This window comes from Sinohyriopsis cumingii, unplaced genomic scaffold (assembly GCF_028554795.1).
Source record: "Sinohyriopsis cumingii isolate HCF-2022 unplaced genomic scaffold, ASM2855479v2 utg000127l, whole genome shotgun sequence".
NCBI classification, from domain to species: domain Eukaryota; kingdom Metazoa; phylum Mollusca; class Bivalvia; order Unionida; family Unionidae; genus Sinohyriopsis; species Sinohyriopsis cumingii.
This window is the reverse complement of record NW_028315871.1, coordinates 3,624,023-3,644,649: the sequence shown is the minus strand read 5'-3', so window position 1 is coordinate 3,644,649 and position 20,627 is coordinate 3,624,023. Positions and strand designations below refer to the sequence as shown.

The following is a 20,627-nucleotide window of genomic DNA, read 5'->3' as shown; positions in this document are numbered from 1 at the left end:
AGCATACATACCTCACTCCATCACTACAGGTTATTACAGTACAGTTCTAATTTATGCCTCTGATTTTAAATACAAACTAGCACAAGCTAGCGAGGTGGCAAGAAATAATCTCCAGTATCATATACCCAATCAAAATGATATTATGGTTTGACAAAACTACAAAAGAAATAAATTTCAGTCTGGTGATAAAGATCTGGCTCTCTTACCCATACCTTAATATCCTCTTCAGTATAGGTATTATGGTCCCTATACACATAGTGAAATTGAATTAAATTATGTCATTGACACTCATGGAAGGAGATAAAGCAGTCTGCTGATGATGATAACCCTGCCAATCGTTCAGAAAATTGATTTGTTCCTGTCCCATATAGAGATGATTTAAATGATGATGTACAATCAAACGGATGTGCCCTGGGTTCAACCAGTCTTCAGAATTCTGAAATATTAAATAATCTAGACCAAATACTTCCACATCTACAACCACAAGAAAAGAATGAGTTAAAGCAGCTATGATATATGTGTATATGAACACTTGTTCCCAGATATTGCACTCAAAGAAACAAAATCTATCATAACAATGAAACTGTAGATTCAAAGCCTGTAAAACAACACCCTTACATAATATGAATCAATATTTGTTGGAGAATAACTTTAATGAAGTAAAGGTAACTGGAGTTCAGTGTATTCTTGTGTCAAAACCAGAGAATTCTTCCCATATGTTCACTGACTGCAGAAAAGTGAACAGTGTCACTAAAACAGACACATTTTCAATACCATGAGTTCATTACTGCATTGACAGAATGGGAAATGCAAATTATGTCACCAAGTTTGACCTGTTAAAAGAATCCTGGCAGATTTAATTTACGGATCAAGCAAAATAAATTTTGGCTTTTTGCAACTCTAGATGGACTCTACCAGTGCAAAGTAATACCAGTTGGTGCTTAATGAACTTGATAACATATGATAAAGATGACTGTGATTCATACATCGATGACATCATTATAGACAGCAACACTTGGAAAGTTCAACTGGAAATACAGAAATTCTTCGTTCAATTGAGTGAGGCACATGACAATTAATGAACAAAAATTTAGCTTCGCCAAGCTTGTATCACATTTTTTGGTCATTTTGTAGAAGATACGTATAAGGTTAAAGCTATCTCTTAATTCCCTAGTGGTAATAAGCAACTATTACTATTTTTGGGTATGGAAGAATATTATCAGAAATTTTGAGTAAGAAGACCAAGTTTTATTGGTTTGACAAATGTCAGGATGCATTCGATTAATGAAAGGCCATACTTAAAAGAATATCAGTTCTTTCAGCTCCTGATTTCAACCAATCATTTAAAATGTTTGTTGATGCAAGTGATGTATAGGGCAGTGGCTTATTAATTCAGGAAGATGAAAATGAAGCAGATTATCTAGTGTGCTTTTCCTTTGAAATATTAAATAAACTCCAGAGAAACTATTCCACTGTCAAGAATGAGAACTAATGGCTTAAGTTCTGCCTTCACAAAACTTTAAAGTGTATAGCAATTAAGCTCCTCCAATTACTCTGTTCAGCAATCACAAACTCCTTACATTCATCAATAATTGGAGACTGTTTAGAAAGAGTTTGATGATGCAAATATACATCAACATTTGACACATCAAGGGAAAAGAAAATTTAGTAGCAGATGCACTTTCACGTGTATATGAGTTTCATATTGTTTTAGTTTGTATACATTTTGTATCTTTCTGTGTAATTTAATTATTGTTATCATTTAAGTGCTGTATTAGTAAGGGAAAAATAAATAATAAATCTTTCTTTTCCTCCTGAGGGAAGGTGTTATGTATATCTATAATCTGTGGAATTTTTATTCATGACTAACTTGTCGTGATTATATATAGCTTGATTTTGGTATACATGCATAATGTCTTTTTTAACATGTTAAATTGCAAAGCTTCAATAAATTGATGCTTATGTATGTGTTCAGTTACTAATAATATAGCTTTTTAATAAATGCACTGACAAGTTTATAACATAGATAATTTAATTTTTTAAGTTTTACAAAACCACAAGGTTTGTAACACCTCATATCCTACTTTTTCTAAGGCCAGTTTCAATGTACACTATGTTGAAAGTAAACCCTGCAATACATGGACACTGAGAAGAAGCTGTTGCAGACTTAGATGTGGAGACTTGTCCTTTTTCAAAGGCTGTAAACTTTGTTGCGTAGGATTTGAAATAAAGTTCACTGCATCACATGATACTGTGAATGCTTGCTTGTGTCACAAAAGAGTTCTCAAATGTGTTAATTTAAATTCTGTACCAAGGACAACAACAATTCCCAAACAAAGTCAACTGAAATGTTAAAGGCACTATTTAATATCTCCAAAATGTTTTAATGAAATTATGGTTTCAATGTTATTAACAACTCTAAGTCTTAAAATAAGAAAGAGAAAGGAAGTGAAATCAACAATTTAAGTAAAATTCAAGAAACAATTTATATCTTCAGAATACAAAGAGAACATCTGAAAGACACTTCTGTATTGTAAACATTCACATAATTATAAAAGTCCAGAAGTAAAGAATGTTCCCAATGAATTCCAATAGTATTACTATATTCTGAAGTATCAGAATGATTTATTTCAGAATGTGTTTGAATGAGTCCTCTATAATCCCAAAGTAGTGTTTTGGTCCAAAAAGTAAATGAGCACTTTGTGATTCTAATGAATAATTTAAATAAATAATTTCTCTTAAATTACATCTGAATACAACTATAAGTGATTCCCCAGAATTATTATAAAATAGGAATGAAAAATGTTTACCAAACATCTTTATAGACAAACTGTAACCTGACCTATGATGCAACATAATGTTATGGAAAAATTATCATTTCTACTGGAACAGTTCACTAGCTCATAAATAAGGCCAGGTCTTTAACATAAATTCTTGTAAAGATCTTGTTTACAGTCCTCACACTCCTTGATTTGTCTGCATCATCTGACACAATAGACCATGATATATTACTTCCCCGTCTCCAGCATGTATTTGGCATTCATGATACAGTCTTACTGTGGTTCAAGTCCTTTTTGGAATACACTCCAATCCAGTTGATCTATGTTGTGGTGTTCCACAGGGGTCTGTTCTTGGACCTGTTCTCTTCATTCTGTACACTCAGTCATTCTCAAGTGTCATAGATCATCATCCAGTTCTCTGTGCTACGTTTCACTGCCGGACTCTAGTCCAACATACCTATCATTTCTACTGGAACAGTTCACTAGCTCATAAATAAGGCCAGGTCTTTAACATAAATTCTTGTAAAGATCTTGTTTACAGTCCTCACACTCCTTGATTTGTCTGCATCATCTGACACAATAGACCATGATATATTACTTCCCCGTCTCCAGCATGTATTTGGCATTCATGATACAGTCTTACTGTGGTTCAAGTCCTTTTTGGAATACACTCCAATCCAGTTGATCTATGTTGTGGTGTTCCACAGGGGTCTGTTCTTGGACCTGTTCTCTTCATTCTGTACACTCAGTCATTCTCAAGTGTCATAGATCATCATCCAGTTCTCTGTGCTACGTTTCACTGCCGGACTCTAGTCCAACATACCTATCTGACCTCACCCACGTGTACACACCAGCAAGATACTTATGTTCCTATTCTGACAATCATATACTCATTATTCCAAGTATGAAAACAAAGTCATATGGACGGCATTCTTTTGCATACCAGGGCCCAGCAATGTGGAATGAATTGCTCACTGAACTTAAACACAAAGACACAGTGATCACATTCAAGAGGGCTCTCAAAACTCACTTATTTCGACAGCAAGAACAAACTTAAAGACCTAATAATGTTTCCTACCTGAAATATTCCCAGCATGTTTTTTATTTTATTTTTTAATGTTTTTATAATTTCATGTTGTTTGTTTTTGTAATAATATTATTATGTTTCTTATCTTATAGGTGTTGTTTTAAAGTTGTAAAGCGCTTAGAGCTTCTAAAGATTAGGCACTACACAAAGTCCTCATTATTATTTTTATTTACTTCATAGAAGTATGATACAAATTGGACTTACAAATATAACAAAAGTCAGATTCAAAATATAAATTAAATATACATAACACTGTGCAACCATGATGATAAACTGATTAAGATGCCTGCTGCCTGAGCCATTTCCACAAGCAATGTGACCCTCTTGCATATATTTCCTATGCGCTGTACTGACCCTTTACTGGCCTTCTGACATTCTCATATCAAGGACAATGGCAAAATTGTCCTTGTAGAAATCACTCATATCAAATTCTATTAGTTTTGTGACTATGATGCCTTGCCATTACCTTTAAAGACGACTTCCACTTCTCATATCAAACCTACCTCTGGGCACAGATTTAGTTTGTTGCATGCACCAAATCATCACTGACACCTTGTTGATGAGTGGGTTTGTACAAATATACAGGGTCATGCATTGAGTCGATGCTTTGTGCAAGATGCTTAAAGAACAAAACTAGCACTTTGAAGGTTTAAGAGAAAATGTTGAGGTTCATATTCCATGCACTATCACTCCTATTCAACACCACTGTGCGATGGTACAAAACTTGTGAATATGTTCTGATTTTTAATCATATGATCCAGGTCAGTGAAATTCCACTAATAGTATAGTTAACAAGTTTGCATCCTGGTTAGAGATCTTGATCACTCTGCCATAGTTGTCAAATATCAGTTCAAAGGTAAGGCAGTCTGAGAGGCCTGATGGGAAGAATCGCAAATTGTTATTTAGCAGCTAAAAAGTTGAGCAGCAGAAGAAACCAGGTTCTAAACATGTTTGATAGAGCACATCACATATTTTGGCAGCAGTAACTGTATTGATGGCACTGATAGATATAGCAGCAGCCTTTTCATTTTGGATTTCCTGGTACACTGTATTGATCATCTCTTTTTCAATTTTTTGATTAGGCAGAGATCCTTGAAGTCACCATAAACATCTGCATTGTCAACACATGACAATTCATTCCCTTCAAGTTTTATACTGATCTATCTGCCAACAGTGTGACCAGGCTTTTCCACAATCATGCAGCTGGCACTTGCCTCTGCACCTGCCCCTCAAAACAACCAGCTGTGCCCGATGTAACGATATCATTCTCACTATCTTTGGAAACCTTTTCAGTCTATGGTGCTTAGGCTATTAGTACCAACAATGGTGGTGCTGACTCCTTTACATCAAGTACATTGGAGGAAGTGAATTGGATTGTATTTGTTTCAATATTGAGACAAAATACTTGCAGTGCTACTGGAGCTCACTTATCCCTTCTTCAATAAAGAGAGCACAGCTATATCAGAATGACTAAATGCACAAATATTGAAATTAAAGAGTCTGAACCACATAAGGCACATTGGAAATCTAATTTACACCATAATTCAATGAAACAGGAAAGCTAGAGATGGAAATGACTTATTGGGCTGGTGTTAGCAAGGTGCCAGTTGGGTGGAGGCAAGATGTTCATTCCATGAGGAAACAAAATGATATCTAACCAAGTCTGATGAATATTGCCAAACACTGATTTAAGAAATGCAAAATAAATTTAATTTTATGGCAAAGATGTATGGATTTCTCATGATAAAATGGGAGTAAAAGGTGGCTTCTGCAAAGAGTAAAAAATGAATCAAATAACTTCTTAGCACAATCAAAACTATAAGATGAGAGGAGTTCATTTTGACTCAACAAAGAAAGCTTGTAATGGTTCAAAGAGAATACAATGGGTATAAAATGGTGAAAGTGAAATGCTGAGCCAAGAGACATAACCTTGCATTAGAAACCTTTTGCCAATGATGACCCAATCATCTAAACTAGACCCATATTCCATGATTGTGACAGAGTGGATAAGAAAACATCTTGAGCTGCTGGCTGTTCACTAGCAGAAAAAGTGGTGGTGGCACTGTCTGGAAGTACTGGGGTTATTGTGTAATTCTTACTAAAAGCCTCTGGCAATGCCATTCAATGGCTGACTGGAAACCTTGTGGTGACATTACTTATTGTTCTACATAATCACATCATCATTCAGCAAACAAGTTAATTCATTCTGACGGTGCTTATACAAGCAGTCAACAGAGAATCCAGATACCGGTAGGTAAAATCACACCATAGTGTCACTCATGACTAATGCTTTTTGGTCATAAGGTATTATGTATATTTAATTTATATTGTGTGCTTGACCATTGTTACATAACCAAAGTTATAATTCGGGCCTACCTGACTATTGTCACTTTTAAAAAAACATTGTTTACTGATATTTGAGTTCCAGGCCTAGCCTTATTTACAGGAACTTAGAATGTTATGGAAGTGAACTTCTGACCCACATCACTGTCATTTTAATGTAACTAAGGTTTTTATTAAGATTCTGCCAAACAACGTTATTCATTCCTATTTTAATACTGGCTGGTCTAATGTGATCACATTTAGTTGTGCTTTGATATAATTTGAGAGGAATCAATTATTTAATGCTCTTTGACTTTTTGGACTAAAACACTGTTTTGGGACTACTGTGAAATCATTCAAAAACATTCTGGATTACATAATTGCAATACATCAAGACTGTTGGCAATCAAGTTATACAAGACTATAGGTAAAACCTCACATTCAAGATTGGAATTCATTTGGAACACTCTGTACTTCTGGATTTTGATAGAAGTTGTAGGATTATTTGGGATTTAATACATAATACTTTAGGTTGCTTCTTAGTTTTCATTTAAGATCAATAAATTACACTGGACAACAAATTTTTACAAAAGTCATGTTACTGAAATAAAATTAGTCAATTCTTATCAATTTTTATGTACTGAACACGAATATGACAGTCAAATTGCAAAATTGGCTCTAGTTTTTTTGTAATCTGCAAGAAATTAATGTTTACATAACGAAATGCATTCCAATAGTAAAAGGTCAACTGTAATAGCCTACCTATAAAAAATCAAGTCATTGACTACATCTTAGATTTCTTCGCCTGTCTCTTGTACAGCTGTTCGGGAGCATCTCTGAGGAGTGTCCAGCAGTAGTCAGCCAGCATTGTAGTGGACCATTTTCCCTGGTATCTTTGTTCCATTGTTGCGATATCTTGATGAAAACGTTCGCCGTGTTCATCACTAACAATACCACAGTTGCTAGGAAAGAAATCCAAATGGGAATGAAGGAAGTGAATCTTTAGAGACATATTGCAGCCAAGTTTCTTATACTTCATCAACATGTCTTCTACTAGTTCCTTATAGTTTTCTGCCCTAACATTTCCGAGGAAGTTTGTAGAAACTAGGCGAAAAGCATTCCATGCTTGTTTCGCGTCACCTTCCAGCAAGTTGTTGAACCGGTCATCTTTGAAAAGCTCTCGAATCTGAGGACCCACAAAAACTCCCTCTTTAATCTTTGCTTCGCTGAGTCGAGGGAATTTTTCATGCAGGTATCGGAATGCTGGCAAAGTCCGGTCAATGGCTTTCACGAAGTTCTTCATCAAACCTAGTTTGATGTGAAGGGGTGGTAGCAAGATTTTCTGAGCCTCAACCAGAGCTGGGTGTTGGATATTCTTCTCTCCAATGGCTACATTCTGCCTGTGAGTCCATTCCTTCCTCATGTAGTGCATTTCCCTTGCTCGGCTATCCCACTCGCATAAGAAACACATGTATTTTGTATATCCTTGCTGCAGTCCCATTAAAAGGGCAACTACCTTCAAATCACCACAGAGGTGCCAGCTGTACTTGTTATACTCAATGGAATTCAGTAGCTGCCTTAAGTTATCGTATGTCTCTTTCATGTGGACAGCATACGCTACTGGAATAGATGGAAGAATGTTTCCATTGTGCAAAAGCACAGCCTTGAGACTCAATTTCGAAGAGTCCACAAATAGTCTCCATTCTTGTGGGTCATGAGTGATTTTTAAAGCATTCATGAGGCCCTCAATATCGGAACAGAATATCAGATTACTTTCCTTTCTGAAGAAAGGCTCCAATTGCTGGTGGCGCTTTTGATGTGCAGTAATTGTGACATCTTCTTCTAGAAGATTCCATTGTTGGAGTCTTGATCCTAGCAATTCTGCCTTGTTCTTTGATAAGTCCAAATCACGAATCAGGTCATTTAGTTCTTCCTGTGTTATTCTGTGTGGGGTTGATGATGCACCACAGTGAAAATCTGGATCACTGCATGCTGATGGACCAGGAGAAGAACAGGTCGACTCACCTTTGTCTTCGTCAGATGAATCAAGAGAATATTCTGCTGGAGGTTCTGGAATAGGAAGTCCCTCACCATGTGGAACTGGTCTCAATGCAGACGGAATGTTTGGGTAGACTATTCTCGACTTCTTTCGCTTCGTTATTCCGCCGGAAAGAGGAGGAACCAAGCAGAAGTAACAGTCATTTAGGTGGTTGCTTGGCTCTCTCCACACCACTGGGACTGCAAACGGCATTGATGACCTTTTGCAATTCAACCACTGTGAAAGCTGTGTTGTACATGTAGCACAGCATATATGCGGAGCCCAAGGCTTGTCTTGGTCACCAACCTTGCATCCGAAGTAAAGATGATATGCCTTCTTCACTTGAGAATTGATACTTTTCTTCTGGTTGGCAAATGTCACTTCCCCACAAATATAGCAAAAATTGTCCGCGGTATTAACACACTTTCGAGGCATTACTGTTCTTTATTGTACGTAAATGGATAAAATAATAAGTTTTATGTAACAGTAGCTTGAACTGTCTCGCACAACGTCTAAAATATTTTAAATGCTGAACCTATCTGATTGGGCTTTATATAGTACACTGCTTACGTCAGCTTCAGCAGCCGCCTGGCATTAGTATAATAGGCCTACACATGTATAGTACACTGCTGACGTCAACTTACTTCAGCAGCCGCATGGCATTAGTATTGCATTGCATCAGAAAATGATGCAATCAACTGTGGATGATGTGAGCATGATGGTATTATGCAATGTTACATCATTATTCCGGATGTTGCTGCAGTCCTACTGGAGAAATTTACACAGTGAAACATAGAAAATGAGGTATATGAATATCTTCAAAACGAGAGCCAATAAAAATTTTTCACGGTTATATTCGTGTTCGGCACACCAAAATACTACAGATTAGGGCCTTTTCAAGTCAGTAATGATTTCACTGTTGACCAGTGTTATTTGTTAATTTTACAAAACTAGTTGGGGCCCCGAGTGGCCAAGTGGTCTAAAGCGCTCTCCGTTACGGATCACTGCCATCTCACCTCTGTCTGCGTGGGTTCGACTCCAAGGCTCAGCTAACGTTGGTATGTGGGAAAGCCTGCCGGTACCTTCTTGTGGGTTGGTGGTTCTTCCCTGGGTTTTCCAGGGTTCTTCCTCCACCAGTTATATTGGCCACCATGTATAGACTATTTTGTGCTGAAAAATGGTGTTAAACCCTAGAACAACAACAACAACAAAACTAGTCTTACTGGCTATGCTTCTTTCTGTTACATAGTTTAAGACCATTGAGTCATAACAGTGATCTCTGCCATTTTCAATGCCTATACCTTTTGCTAGTTTGAACTGCCACTGTGAGGATTCCACCTGTTGGCAGGTTAAAGCAAGTTATTTCATGCTTCGTTTTTACAGTTTCATTTCATTCTGTGTCTTCATCAACATTTGTTTATGTCCCTTGTCTTGGTATCCTAGCAACATTAATCTTAACCTTGCCTCCTTAATGTTTTTGGCATAACTGCATAAGTGCTAATGTTAAGCTCCATGACAGAATGGAGCACATAAATGCCTAAATGTATAAAAAGTAATCTAGTCCTTGCTTTTGTTATTGCATTCTAGTAATAATCTACTCTGACTTTGGGACATTTTCAGCACCATATTTCATTGGTTTTGCATATTGAATGCCTTAACTCCTCTGATTATTGAGATAAATGTAAGCCTTCTGAATAGAAGGCAGGTTAGTTTTAACTCCATGTGTGAATGCTGGCTGGTGTAACTGCCATCCTATTATGGGTCTAAAAATGTTCAGGAAAAAGTAAATTTTCTTTCACCACATCACCATCTTTTGCAGTATGCCACATAAATCAGTTAGAGGTTCATTACCATAAGACAACAGATCCTCATTAGCCCCCATCACTCCAGCTGAATAAACTGCTCAAAGAGTAGTTATAATGTTGATATACACAAAGTTCATAATACAACCTGATTTTCACCTGAAAAGGATCTGCTAATTTGAAGACAAATGCAAATGAGGAATAGTACCATACCCAGAAAGCACAAAGGAGCTGTTAACAGTGTTGATAGCATAAAGAATACAATGGCAAGAGTGTGTGGGTTTCTTAGGAAGCAGTAATGTTACCACTTTGACTGGCCATGAATTTCAGTCACTGTTCTACTTCTAGGTTGTGGGTGGGGTGCTTATTGGCAAATGTATCCCTACAGTATAATTTAAGTTACTTAAGAATTTGTAACCTTTTGTTTCACCTGAGAACTCTAATGGGGTCAAACTCAAATTATTTATGTAACAAGTGGAAGCAACAGTTCACAACAATTCTCTCAGAAAACAAAATGAATTCTATCTTGGACAGCCTATGTTGCATTAAACTGGAAGAGGATTCCACTAGGATTGAGACCGAGGTCTAGCAGATGATGTTTCCCACCCACACCCATCATACAAAAGTTTCCTAAACGTTTCTGTGGCAACAGCCCTCTAATGTGGTGGGGCTGTGAAAAGGTCTAAAAATAAATCTAACACTTTATTTTACATCAACATTTTCTTTCCAAGAGCACAACAAAACTGACCTCATTCAAATATGAAATAAAGTTAAAGTACTTTCTACAGTGTCCAATTTAAAGTAAAGTAGGGGAAATCTACCAGTAAGCATTGTTATAATTTCTGTTTTCATTCACATTCTTTTAATTTCTAACTTGTTATGCCTTGCTCTTGATTATGATGAAATGAAGTCTGCATTGCTTACCAAATAAGAAAAATACAAAAAATAACTCATCATGCTGAGATCTAGGTTTACTGATTAATATTGAAATAAGTCACAGCAATAATAACTTTATATAAAAAATTATTAATTAAAATGTTTCAGAATTTGTCATAATTTCAGATATTGCAGCTTTCATTATCTGTAATACCACAACAAAACTTCATTACCATTGAGTATCCAATATACATTTGTTTCTTTATTTTTACTGCAGACTTTCGTACTCTGTATCACTGTGAACACCAGTGGGTGCAGTGTTGATGTATATTTTATCTGCTCCAGATGATCTGAAATTTTAAGGAGGAAATTAATATCAGTTACGAGGAAAAGTAATGTGCAAGATCAGTTACAACACTGAGTTTACAGCAAATCTGACCATGATCACCTTTTTCTGTTTTTTTGCATGTGCTACCTGCCAACAACAAACAAATGTTACAATTAAATTACAGTGACAAAGAGATAAGAAAACATGAAGAAAATAAAAAATAAATAAAAAATAAAAAAGGTGAAATTAGAGAAAAATAAATGGTAGTTCATTCTTCAAAGTGTGCCAGCATGCAGTTAATAGCACAGTTGCCTGTGATTGTGTAATTAGCTTTGAAATTTTTCTTGCATTTCTTTTGCCAAATTTCGTTCTGCACAATGCTGTCATATTTGATATGTGTTTTCAGCTAACATTCCTATTTTATCTCAATTGACATGCTGGTATGAGTTAGAAGTATTTTTATATGGTATGTGAGGGAAATAACTCCAGCTCTATGCAATCTTGTGCATTCCGTCCTTCTGAAAACTTGTGTGAACTTGGTTATCATACAATACTGTAGATTGTCATTCTATATAGAGAATAGTCTTGATATTTAAATTGTATTTTCTCATGCACATATGCATAAGAAGTTTAGTGTAGTTTGTATCATAATACACTAAACAATTCTAGTCCATGTAATACAAAGCTTAATGACATGTGGTCCAGTAATAATGGTTTGTCACTGTGTGATGTTGTGACTTTGCTGGGTGAAGATCATTATCAGGCCAACTCTGGCATGACATAATCTAATGAGTCAACATTCTCACAACATGCAATAGCCTTAGTATGCATATAACAGAGATTCTAATAATGTTCTGATGCAGATGGGAAGAAGTAATATTTTCTTCTTTATTTTTGGTTGTCTGAACAACTAAACTTAAATAAGGTATTGTATAACTGGTATATGAACTGTACACAATTCAAGTTCTCATGTCTTTTATTAGACCATCCCAATTTCATTCTTTATGTTTCTTACTAACCAAAAGAATTTCACATGTTATGGTATATGACCAGCACATTTCCTTAATGTTATCATTGTTAGTAAACCAGTAAAATTTCATAAGCATATGCTGTTATAAGTACAAGATATTACTATAATCATGTTTGTTATATGAACCGTGATTGCAAACTTCATTCCTGTTGCTACAAATATGTTCTGGTAATGAAGACATTCAATACTACTGTCAAGTAGGTGTCACAATTTTTTCAAGATAGAAATTTTTCATTTTCATTACCTTTTCAATTTTATATTTTGTAAATTTATTTCATATTTATGTATGTTATCTTGTGGGCCCAACATACAACAAAATGTGGCTAAATGTGGTCTTTACATTTATACCAAAATGTGATTGTAATGACCCAGTTCATAGTCTGCCAAAGTACAAGTTGCCCAACTGGCAACCTGCCAGGATAGCTCTTGAAATGCTTCATGATGACCTTTAACACTTAAAATTATCGGGTCAAAAAATGCTACAATCATACAAAATATAAGTGAATTATTTGCAAAACAAGTAACACACATCTAGATAACACAGCTATGGTCTTCTCTTATATAATTAAAAGAAAGAAAGTCACTTAGATTTTTAAAGAAATGCTAAATAAATTAAGCTAGAATCTACTTTATTTTAAATATAAATGATTGTTATTTCAGTTTCTTGTGTTTCAACAATTAACAAAAATATACATAATATATGCAAGTCTGATATTGATTGCTAATTAAACCATATCTCTCTACTGCAGAATTTATTTTAGTTTCTATATTTAATGTTTATTGATTTAGCAGATGTATATTCATGTATTTGAGTCTATATGTCTTCTGTCTGTCTGTCTGTATGCATGTATGTATGAACATAATGCAAGGGTATATAATGTAGGTAATACTAGCAGCAGATGAATCAATATAAAATTGTTTAAAAGAAGGTCATAATTACAGAAACAGAAAATAAAATAAAAACCCCAAAAATAATAGGCTTCAGAAAACACAAAGGATGTATGTATTAGATACAATGTCTTAGATTGGAGAGAGAGAAAGGGAGAGAGTTAATAATCTAGTACCTTATTGTAACAGATTTGCTGCAGTCTTTATCACAATCTATTAATAAATAATAAAAGCAATCAAATTTGCAAAATCTATTATAATTATACACAAAATAGTTCACACTTGTATTTTCTTTCCACCAACAACAGTATTAATATTTTATATTTTAAATTATACTAGTGCACTATTCATAGCCATAGAGCCATATACATGTCAACAGTCAATAATTGTATTTGTGTTTTGTTTTTCATGTATTAGTCATCAGATGAAAGAATAACAATAATAATAATAATAATAATAATAATAATATTTGTTACTTTCTTCTCTAAATGCACTAAACAACTATCCACTTTCAGGTACCAAGTCAGGCCAAATTTACTTCCTCAGTACAGAATTAAGTAAGGTTGATGAAACGCATATGGTGTGATACATTCTGTTGATACAGTTTTCATTCTTTAGTCTTTTAATTTGTTACCTTTTGTGTCTTGAAGAAATAAAATATATATGCTTACTGAAGAAGAAAATTATAATTGTCTCATTATGTTCCATTTATTGTTTGTACAAGTGAACTAAAGTCAGTCCCTTGTTTATATCAAAAGCTTTTTGATAAAATCTTTCAGAATTTATTATAGATTTACATGTTGTAATTTTCATTATTTATGATTTTGTGTCATATACCGGTGAGTGCCTGGTATGGATTTCCTTCTGTTTTACTGGCTTGCAGACTTTCATATTCTGTGTTGCTTACATCACTGCTGTATGTAGTGTTTGCATATATGTTACCAATTTGGTTAGACCTGAAATGTTAAGAATAAATATTTGCCATCTGAAAGGTAAATAAAGGCATAAGAACCAGATAGTAAACTGATTAATTTTACAGGCAATCTATGATCTCCTTTTCCACAATATTTGTATTGCTAAGCATGTTTGGATATAATTTATAAGATGTAACAGTGCTCTTTGGTTTCCTTACATACATAAAACTAAGTGACACAAAGTAATCAAACACTAAGCTCACCTCTGCTTAAAATCTTTGTTCAAGGCATCCTCTGCAAAAAAAAAAAAAAAAAGGAAAAGAAACAGTCTATAATATGATAAGTGAGGAAATATCAAGTGTGATAAATTCAGCAAGGGTCCTTAAAGACACGGAATAAGACATACCACTAACAAAGGCCCAAGTGGAAATTTACTGGGAAATTATAATGCATACTCTCTTAGTCACAGCTGATCACTAAGTGCTTTAAATGTCCCAGACTTGTGACCAAAATAAAAATAATAATAATAATAATAATAATAATAAAGACTTTATTTAGAGAAGGTAACTCAATTAGTTACAGAACTAATCTACCTTGAGGCCTTCTGTCTGTTATGTACAATATATACAGTATATACAACATGATGTCAAGAGTCTGGCTTGACATTAAATAATTAAGTAATTTTAAAATTCAAAGTATCAAGCCTGGAACACATTCACAGGCATCAGTGAAAACATAAACATATATAAAACATAAAATATAATCCTGCATTGAAATATTCAGCTATGAAAATGATGTAAAATTACAGAAAAGCAGGCGGTATTTTTTGTACTAGAACTGTTCAATTTTCTAAAGATTTCATCCATTTAAGACATTGATTGTGAAAAGATGAAATGATAGGAGCCTGCCTTATGTCACTGGGAATGTTGTTCCATACCAGTGGACCAGTATATTGAAAACTTTTTTTAAACAATTCCTTATTTGGCCTCGGTATAATGTAATTTTTTCTTCTTATGGACCTTAAATTTGGAGTGCCATCACCATCTCTTTGGTGAAAGATATTACTTAGACAGGAATGTCTTTTCTGGATACTTTATACATCAATCTGGCCTTTCTAAGAAATATTCTTTCATGTATTATTAAAATCTTGCTATTATTCTTTGCATCCTGAAAACTGTCTATACTTTGATCTAGAATTAAATGGCAAGCCCTCTTTTGGAGTCTCAAAAGTGTTGTTATGTTTGAATTAGAGGTATTACCCCAAATTACATTACAGTAGTCCAGATATGGCTGAATATAACTTTTATAAAAGATGACCCTATACTGAAGAGGAATGTATGTTTTGATTTTCCTCAGTAGCCAAAGATAAGAGCAAACCTTTTTTGAAATATGTTTAATGTGAATAGACCAAGTAAGATTGTTATCCACAAATACACCAAGAATTCTATCTTGAGAGGTCATATTGAGGCTCACATTGTCAAACAGAACCTGGAGTTTGTCGCTATCTAGCCTTGCTCGTTTTTGTTGTGTTGTAACTAGTAGGGCTTTCAATTTTTCTGTATTTATGATCATACTGTTTTCCTTGCACCATACTTTAAGTCTGTTGAGAGCAACTTGTAAGTTATTTTCAAGTACTGTTTTGGTTTTACCAGTCTCAGACAGTGTAGTATCATCTGCATAAAGGTCAGTGGAAGAAACTGAAGTTCCAATCTTAAGAGGTAAATCGTTGATAAATAGTATGAATAAGAGAGGCCCAAGGATAGAGCCTTGTGGTACTCCACAATTAATATGTTTACTTTCAGAAAGTTTACCATTTAAAGATACTTTTTGCACTCTCTCAGTTAAGTAAGAAGTAAACCAGTTTAGGGAGTTTTCACTGCATTGATAGATTTGTAGTTTTTCAAGCAAAATTTCATGGTCTACAAGATCAAAAGCTTTACGAAAATCAGCCATAATAGTGCCAACCATTTCTCCTTGATCTAATGCTTTCAGCCATTTATCAATCAAAGATACAAATGCAATTTCACAGGAGTGATTCTGGTGAAAGCCAGACTGATTATCATGAATAAGATCATAAGTGTTTAAATAGATGAGAAAAGAATCATGTACATGTTTTTCTAGTAATATGGAAAGATAAAGAAGGATAGAGATGGGTCTGTAGTTATTTACATCATCTTTTGTTCCTGCTTTATGCAATGGTACAATCGTGGCAGTTTTCCATGTTTGTGGAAATTTATTAGACCTAATACTTTCATTGCAAATGAAAGCTATACTCTCTACAATTGCAGGTGCAGCTACCTTTAGTAGCCTTGGTCCAATCATATCAAGTCCTGTAGCTTTACAATCATACATTCTTGTTATATATTTCAACACAAATTCAGGATTCATTTCAGGAATTTCAAACTTTAAATTGTCTGGTAGTTTTTTAGCACAAAAATGTTTGAGTTCCAGATGATTAGATGAAGTTCTGGGTTCTTTAAGTTTTTCAGCAATTTGAACAAAAAAGTTGTTAAAAATATTTGAGATGTCAGCTGGATTATCACTGCAAATACCCTCATGATTGAGGGATAAAATTTCAGCTTTACTCTTACATTTTCCTGCACCAAACCCTGTAAACACTTTCCAGATAGCTTTGGGATTATTTTGGTTTTCATCAAGCACTTCTGTATAGTGCGCTTGTTTTGGCTTGATGTATCATTTTATTAACTTTATATTCAGTTTGATTTCCTACTGATTTTGGTTGGTCTCTTTGCTTTATTGCTTCTAAAATTTCTGGTGAGATCCAGCCTGGCTGCTGGTCTTTCTTTATCCTGTTTGATTTTAAAGGGGCATGCTTGTTCACTATACTGATGAATGGATCTGCCCAAGTATCTAAAATATCATCAATATCTTCAAAGATTTGGACTGTATTCCATGGAATCTGTTTCAGATCTTCTAGGAATTTAACAGGATCAAAGTTTTGAAAGCATCTATAAGTAATGGATTTATGGATATTATTTTTGTTGATTTGCCATCGACTTTACGTGTTAAAAAATTGCAATGTGGTCACTTATACCAATCTTTGGAACCATTACTTCCACAACATTTTCTTTTGTATTGGTATAAGTATGATCTATAAGTGTTTTAGGGTACATGTTACTCTGGTGGGTTCATTTACTAGTTGCTCCATACCTAATGAAGCAATAAAATTCATCCAATTCACTTTTATTTGATCATTGAGAAGGTCTCTATTTATATCGCCTAGACTGTAAAATTCTTTCTGTTCTTTTGAAATTTTATCTACTTTAAGTTCAAAATATTCACACCAATCAGGATGTGATGATGGGGGTCTGTACACAAAACCTAATAAATAGGGCTTAGCCTTTTCTGGAGTGATCTTGTAGTCAAATGGATTATATTTCCTGTGTTTCTAGGTCTTCCCATCTTTTACAAATAGTATCAGTTCTAACATACACAAGGAGCCCACCACCACCTGTTTTCCTATCCTTTCGATAAGGTTTTTGTCGTAGCCATTGATATACAAGAAATTTTCACCCTGATTTTCTGTTAACATTGTTTCTGAGAGTCCAAATAAATGGATATTATTATTTGGAGAGGTTAGCAGTAACTTCACTTCATCAATCTTTCTACAAAAACCCTAAATATTTAAATGACCTATGTGTAAACCTTTGCTAGAAACCCCTAAATGTATGAGATTAATATCAATGCTATTAGAGGCACTCAAGGGGACATTAAAAGTATTAAAACTATGTTCACAGTGATCATCATTACAACTATCATTACTGTATAACAAATTAGTTTATGGTGGTGGCTGAAATCCTACCATCAGATCAGCCTTGATCAGTTACTGTGGTGTATCCTTGAGGAATGTATTTTACTTCAATTATCTCATCACTAAATTACCTACTAGTGTTGGTTTGTCACAAAATTGCTTATAACTGACAACTAAGTGACATGCAAAGTATTAACAGTATTCAACTATTTACACAGTTGTACTGAATTTGGCAATAACTAGTCTGTAGATGTTGTGGATCCCAATGAAATTAAGTGGTTTTCACCCGAACTTGGTTTAATTAGGGAACTAGTACCAATTAGAGAAATATTAATGAAATTTTACACCTACTGAAAGACAGCCTTAACTATAATATGTGCCCAGACCCATTTACTGGGTTGTTCATTTCTTGCAAGGTATGTATAAAATCTGAACGATTTTCCCATATGAAAGTTGCCATATCTGATTTAGTCATTTTATAGCCAGTTAAACATCAGACTTCTAGAACATTTCTAGAACAGATTCATTATAAAGGCCTTCCATGAAATAAATGAACTCACACAAAAAGTAAATGCTCCCTTTATTGATATAATGTTGGCATGAAAAGATTATGTGTTAATATTGTAAAGTGATTTTGAATATTTGTGCTCTACAAAGATATTATTAGCATTATTCTTCTCCTTCCTATGTTTGAATGAGTTTCCCATCAGAAAGTACCAATATTTGATTTGGTCATTGAATATGTATTTCCCATCAGAAAGTACCAATATTTGATTTGGTCATTGAATATGTGTTTCCCATCAGAAAGTACCAATATTTGATTTGGTCATTGAATATGTGTTTCCCATCAGAAAGTACCAATATTTGATTTAGTCATTGAATATGTATTTCCCATCAGAAAGTACCAATATTTGATTTGGTCATTGAATATGTATTTCCCATCAGAAAGTACCAATATTTGATTTGGTCATTGAATATGTATTTCCCATCAGAAAGTACCAATATTTGATTTGGTCATTGAATATGTATTTCCCATCAGAAAGTACCAATATTTGATTTGGTCATTGAATATGTATTTCCCATCAGAAAGTACCAATATTTGATTTGGTCATTGAATATGTATTTCCCATCAGAAAGTACCAATATTTGATTTGGTCATTGAATATGTATTTCCCGTCAGAAAGTACCAATATTTGATTTAGTCATTGAATATGTATTTCCCGTCAGAAAGTACCAATATTTGATTTGGTCATTGAATATGTATTTCCCATCAGAAAGTACCAATATTTGATTTGGTCATTGAATATGTATTTCCCATCAGAAAGTACCAATATTTGATTTGGTCATTGAATATGTATTTCCCATCAGAAAGTACCAATATTTGATTTGGTCATTTAGCAGTCCAAAATTAATCTTGTGTGTGTGTGATTTAGATTTTTAACGTAGCTTTATCAACTTTTCAGTCATATCACTATGATGTCTGCAGTGTGACAGTGTATAGTGATGTCTAGCACTGGGGCATCATGTCGCAGACATGTAGCATGATGTCCCACCCAGTCACATTATCCTGACACCAGGCCAACCAGTCCTTTAACACTAACCTTCTAATGATGAGTGCCAAGCGAAGCAGCTGTTAGTACCATTTTTTTAAGTCTTTGGTATGACTTGGCCGGGGACCGAACCTGTGACCTCCCACATCTGAGGTGGATGCTCTAACCAGTAGGCCACTGGAGCGGTCAAAAAAATTAATCTTGTCCAATTTTTCTGGCATATATGAATTTTACTGAAGGCCTACCATGAAATAAATGAATTCACTGAAAAACAGTTGCAAGTTATAATGTTAGCATTAAAAGATTAGTCACATCTTATGTAATTTAGCAAAGGCAAAGAGCTTGTGATGCTACATCAACTCTTACCATCCACATTTTTCTTGTTGTACTGATATCTTCTGCAAAGGAATATACCTATCCCTACAAGTAAAATCGTAAGTATGGCACCAGCAACACCCCCAGCTATTGCAGCGATCGGGGATGAAATTGCATCTGGTACTGAAAAAAATAAATATAATGGAATACAAGTCAGAAGCCAGTTACCAACAGAGTTGTCAATACTTTTATGTGTATAGGATTCATTTTGTCTACTAAGGTTATGGACAAGTCAAAAGATTCTATAAAAAAAAAATTGAAATATGTGTATGTGTGTGCATGTCACCTAAATATTAAATATAACACAATATAAAGTCAAGTGAAATTAAAATTTATTCCAAAAATAAAACAAGCAATAATGAAAAATTCACCTACTGCATAGCCCTAGCATTATTTATCATGCCATGTAAACAAAGAATACTGCATCATTTTGCAGAATAGTCAACACTGAAATTTTCATTTCTAACACATTGGTCATGTAGGATATACATGTGATATCATTTAGTAGATACAGGATAAGTAAATATTTCACAGGTGAAGGGGGATCATTGAACTATCACATGTGAGTTTCTGGCCCTAGAACGACTGCAGTCAAGTTCAATGCACACAAATTTTGCTTGTCACTTAATTTTGGATTGCAATGAACATTCAACAACATCTGATTACTCAGAAGATGATTATTATTGTTAAATAGTTAACATTGTTCCTTGAGCAAAGATTATTACTATATTTAACCATGTGTTACTGTAAAAATGTGTTCCTTCCTCATAGAGTGTAACAGGTATATTATAATGCATGGGTGATGGAGAATACACAGTAGCAACAGGACATGTAAGTTAGTTTAGTCACTGACAATTTGCATGAT

At 34.3% G+C, this 20,627-nt stretch overlaps 1 protein-coding gene across 1 annotated transcript in view; it reads right to left on the bottom strand.

Moving 5' to 3' along the window:
- Positions 1-302: 302 nt before the first annotated feature.
- The window catches only part of LOC149774853 (hemicentin-1-like), a 159,359-nt gene continuing 139,034 nt past the window's right edge, over positions 303-20,627 (bottom strand). Inside the window, exons 13-18 of the mRNA XM_089944663.1 lie at positions 19,754-19,885; positions 14,329-14,359; positions 13,989-14,107; positions 13,328-13,364; positions 11,139-11,255; positions 303-436 (exon numbers count right to left, since the gene is read on the bottom strand). Coding sequence (XP_089800789.1) covers positions 11,174-11,255; positions 13,328-13,364; positions 13,989-14,107; positions 14,329-14,359; positions 19,754-19,885 — 401 coding nt within the window. The 3' untranslated portion in view covers positions 303-436; positions 11,139-11,173. The remainder of the gene's footprint in view (positions 437-11,138; positions 11,256-13,327; positions 13,365-13,988; positions 14,108-14,328; positions 14,360-19,753; positions 19,886-20,627) is intronic.